The sequence below is a fragment of the Camelina sativa genome, chromosome 6 (genome assembly GCF_030686135.1).
Source record: "Camelina sativa cultivar CO46 ecotype springtype chromosome 6, ASM3068613v1".
In the NCBI taxonomy this organism is placed as follows: domain Eukaryota; kingdom Viridiplantae; phylum Streptophyta; class Magnoliopsida; order Brassicales; family Brassicaceae; genus Camelina; species Camelina sativa.
The window spans coordinates 5328544-5332842 of NC_141885.1; the positions used below are offsets into that span (position 1 = coordinate 5328544).

At 45.8% G+C, this 4299-nt stretch overlaps 1 protein-coding gene and 1 non-coding gene across 2 annotated transcripts; one reads left to right on the forward strand and one right to left on the reverse strand.

Annotated features, from left to right (window-relative positions):
- Nucleotides 1-338: 338 nt before the first annotated feature.
- LOC104698719 (uncharacterized) lies at nt 339-809 on the reverse strand. Its single transcript, XM_010414127.1, has one exon. The coding sequence runs from the start codon at nt 807-809 to the stop codon at nt 339-341; it is 471 nt and encodes a 156-aa protein (XP_010412429.1).
- Nucleotides 810-4192: 3383 nt separating this feature from the next.
- LOC147942303 (small nucleolar RNA R71) lies at nt 4193-4299 on the forward strand. Its single transcript, XR_015560530.1, has one exon. It is a non-coding gene; the product is annotated as a small nucleolar RNA R71 (small nucleolar RNA).

Here is a 4299-nt window from a genome sequence, read left to right on the forward strand (position 1 = left end):
TACTTTCTCAACAAGCCATCGAAAACCCTGTTAATGAAGTGGGTTCCTCCATCACTGATTACTACTCTCGGGATTCTAAATCTCGGTAAAATGATGCTTTTGAACATCTTCATTACGACCTTGTGATCATTCGTCGGGCTTGCGATTGCTTCTACCCACTTCGATACATAGTCGACTGCCACTAGGATGTACACGTTTCCATTTGAGGGTGGGTGGAAAGTTCCAATGAAATCTATTCCCCAGACATCGAAAACTTCAACTTCTAAGATTGGCTGCTGAGGCATTTCATTCCTTCGACCTATGTTACCTATTTTCTGGCACGAATCACATTGTGCTATTTAGAGTTGTGCGTCCTTAAACATTGTTGGCCACCAACGACCAGCTTGTAGTATCTTTTGGACTGTTTTGAAGGTGGCAAATTGTCCTCGATAGGCGGACCTATGACAATGCTCTAGTACTCCTCGGACTTCCTCCTCTGCTATACATCGTCTGAACAGGCCATTCGCCCCTTTCTTGTAAAGATAAGGTTCATCCCAGTAGTAGTTGTTGACATCCCTGAAGAACTTCTTCTTTCTATGAGCGTCATAGTCCTTAGGAATTTCCCCGCACACCATGTAGTTCACGAAATCTGAGTACCATGGTAACTCAGCCGACTCGATTGCCATCAACTCGATCGACCTGATAGACTCGGGGATCGAGTAAGCTATCGTGTGTCCGATCGTGTGGCTCATTTCTTCCAAGAAGGTGATGTGCATCAGTCTTTCTTCGGGCATTGAGTCATCTATTGGGAGTGGATCTTCGATTCTCATTCTGGACAGATGGTATGGTACCCCGTTTTCAATTCCTTTTTTATCCAGGATTTCTATGTCAAATTCTTGCAGAAGAAGGATCCATCGGAGGAGCCTAGGTTTGGTGTCCTTTTTTTAGTAAATGTACTATAGGGCAGCATGATCCGTGTAGGCAATCACCTTCGAACCGACTAGGTAGCTTCTGAACTTCGCAAACGCAAAAACCAGAGCAAGGAGCTCCTTTTCGGTTGTCACATACCTCGTCTGGCATCGTCCATGGTTCTGCTGGCGTAGTAGATCACATGGAGCTTTTATCAATTCTTTGACCCAGTACTGCTCCCACAGCATAATCTGATGCATCACACATAATCTCGAAGGGATGGTCCCAGTTAGGTGCTTGAGCTATTGGCGCGCTCACCAAAGCTTCATTTATCATGTTGAAGGCGTCGAAACAGTCCTTGCCGACAATAAACTCTGCTTCCTTGCAAAGGAGCCGCGTTAACGGTCGTGCGATCTTAGAGAAGTCTTTAATGAATCGCCTGTAGAACCCTGCGTGCCCTAAAAAGCTTCTGACATCTCTCACCCATTTAGGAGGTTGCAGCTGAACCATTACTTTGAGCTTAGCCTTGTCGACCTCTATCCCCTTTTCTGAGATCTTGTGCCCTAAAACTATTCCCTCATGGACCATAAAGTGGCACTTTTCCAAGTTTAACACTAGGTTGGTTTCTTCACACCTTTTCAGCACCTTGCAGAGGTTTGACAGACAGGATGTGAAAGAAGCTCCATATACTGAAAAGTCATCCATAAAAACTTCCACCATTTCTTCTATTAAATCCGAGAAGATGGATGTCATGCATCTTTGGAAAGTCGCGGGAGCGCTTATAGGAAAAGGTACCGTAAGGGCAGGTAAAGGTTGTCTTCTCCTGGTCAGCACGGTGAATTGGGATTTGGAAAAATCCACTATATCCGTCAAGGAAACAGTAGTAAGGGTGGTTAGCCAGTCGTTCCAGCATCTGGTCGATAAAAGGCAACGGGAAATGATCCTTCCTCGAGGCTGCGTTAAGCTTCCTATAGTCAGTACACATTCGATGACCAGTTATCGTTCTTGTGGGAATTAGCTTGTCTTTCTCGTTTTTGACGACGGTGATTCCTCCTTTCTTCGGAACGCAGTGCACCAGGGACACCCAAGTGCTATCAGAAATAGGATAGATAACTCCAGCATCGAGCAGCTTCAGAATTTCCTTTTTTACCACTTCTTTATGGTTCGGGTTTAGCCGACGCTGAGGTTCCACACTAGAGTACGATTCGTCCTCTAGGTTTATCCGGTGTGTGCAAAGATCAGGGGACATGCCCTTGATATCATCTAAAGTATAGCCTATTGCTCTCCTATAGTTTCTTAATTGAGTGCAAAGCAAATCCAATTCCTCTTCAGGCAGGCTAGAATTGACGATCACTGGATAGGTTGAATAAGGTCCACTTTTGGCGCTTTAGACTCGGACCAATCATCAGTGGTTTGGAGTTGCTGCTCGAGATTGTGCTTGATCATCCTACTCGATGGGGCGATCGTGTTAGCGTCCGGGTGGGCTGGTGTTCAGCAACTGCACGACATGACATAGGAGTTGATTACTGATATGTTCGAGCTTTTGTTGTCGAGCATCACTCCCTCTCTTTCAGCTTCCCTCATATCCTCACTTAGCTCAGGTTCGATGACCTCTCGATAAGTATCAAGAAGCTCCTTGTAGAGCTCCGTTTCTTGATGCACGAATCCCTCCTTACCATCATTTGTAAGTACTGTTTGTAAACAATCCCCGATTGCAATCTCCTCAAATGCCTCCTCACGAAGTTTTTCTAACTCTTTTATCCAGAAGGTTTGACCAGCTATAGTAGGTTTTTTCATAGTTTCCCGAATGTCAAACTGCATAGTGAGGTCTTCCCCGAGCTTCAGATCGATCTTCCTGTTTCTTACATCAATCATTTCCTTGTGGTGGCTAGGAATGGTCATCCTAAGATAAGCGGATCCTTTGGCTCCACATCCATGTCCAAAACCACAAAGTCGGTTGGTACATCTACTGACCCTACCTTGACCGGCAAGTCTTCCAGAACTCCGCTTGGCAACCTCGTAGTTCGATCTGCCATAACCAGTTGGATGTCGGTAGGCTTGAATTTCTCGAATCCAAGACGTTTGGCTACAATTAGTGGCATTAGGCTGATGGATGCCCCCAAATCGCAAAGGCATCTTCCGAAGCAGTCCTTTGGATTATGGCACTGCACTCATGATTGAGTATGACCATCCCTTGTACTTGTTTGATCCGCTCTATCACTGCATCCTTCAGGAATTTCTGGTAAGGAGGTATCAGGGTGAAACCGTCCATTAGAGGCATGCAGAGTACAAGTTCTTCCATCTGTTTCTCGAACAGTGCTTTGTACTTCTCTAGAATTTCCTTGCGAAATCGTCCAGGGAATAGTAATGGTGGCTTGTAGGGTGGAGGGATGAATCTTCTTTCTTTCTGTTTCTCTCCTCCCGGTTTGTCTGCAGGGGACGGAGTTACTGGAGTGTCGACCCGATCATCTATCCGAGGAGTGTGGTCGGGTGCAGGGGCGGGCTGTTCTGGAGAATGGGCTGGTGGTTCAGCCGAAAAGGCCGGTTCACGGAGATCCTCCCCATCTAAATCATTTATGTCCTCAGTGATGTTTATTGGTGCCGTTCGAGATGGTAGCTGTCTTCCACTCCGTCAGGCTATCGCGTATGCAGACTTCTTAGGACTTTTGGAGGTGGAAGCCCAGTTATCCATGAGCACCTGGATTCGAGATCCCAGGGCATCAGACTTGTTATGTAGTTCTTTGAAGTTGGCGGATAGACGGCATGCGAGATCATCGAATCTTGTATTAATGTGTAACATTTCGGTTTGCTGATTGGATAGGACTGTGTGCATCAGTGATAGCAAATCTAGTGAAGATGAATTAGATGGAGGCATTGGTCTTTGTATCGGTTGTGGGTAGGACAGACTTGGATTCGGTTTGTAGTTGTTGTACCTTTTGTTGTAACCTCCCTGATTGTTGATGTAGTGAACATCCTCTATCTGTACAGTCTCCCCATCTTGTTGTAAAAACTACTCTTCCTCTGATATTACATGAACATGCTGCTGCTGGTTGAGGAGCTTGTCGAGCTTGTCATTGAGGGTTTTCATGTCCCTCTTGTACTTGGCATCTTCCTCTCCCGTAGATCGCACAAAGTGATCATATTCCTCATTGTAATTGCCAACAGATTGAGCCAAGTTCTCCACTAGTTCCCAACCTTCATCAACATCCTTGTTGAGGAAATACCATTGCTTGCGGTGTCCAGCAACATCCGTATCTTGGGGACCACTCCTCTGTAAAGTGTACTCAGCAATGAAGCATTGCTGAAACCGTGATGAGGACATCTGGTAGTGTATCCCTTGAAACGTTCCCAAGCTTCACTGAACGTTTCATTGTTCTTCTGAACAAAGCTGGAAATGTCATTTCGCAGCCT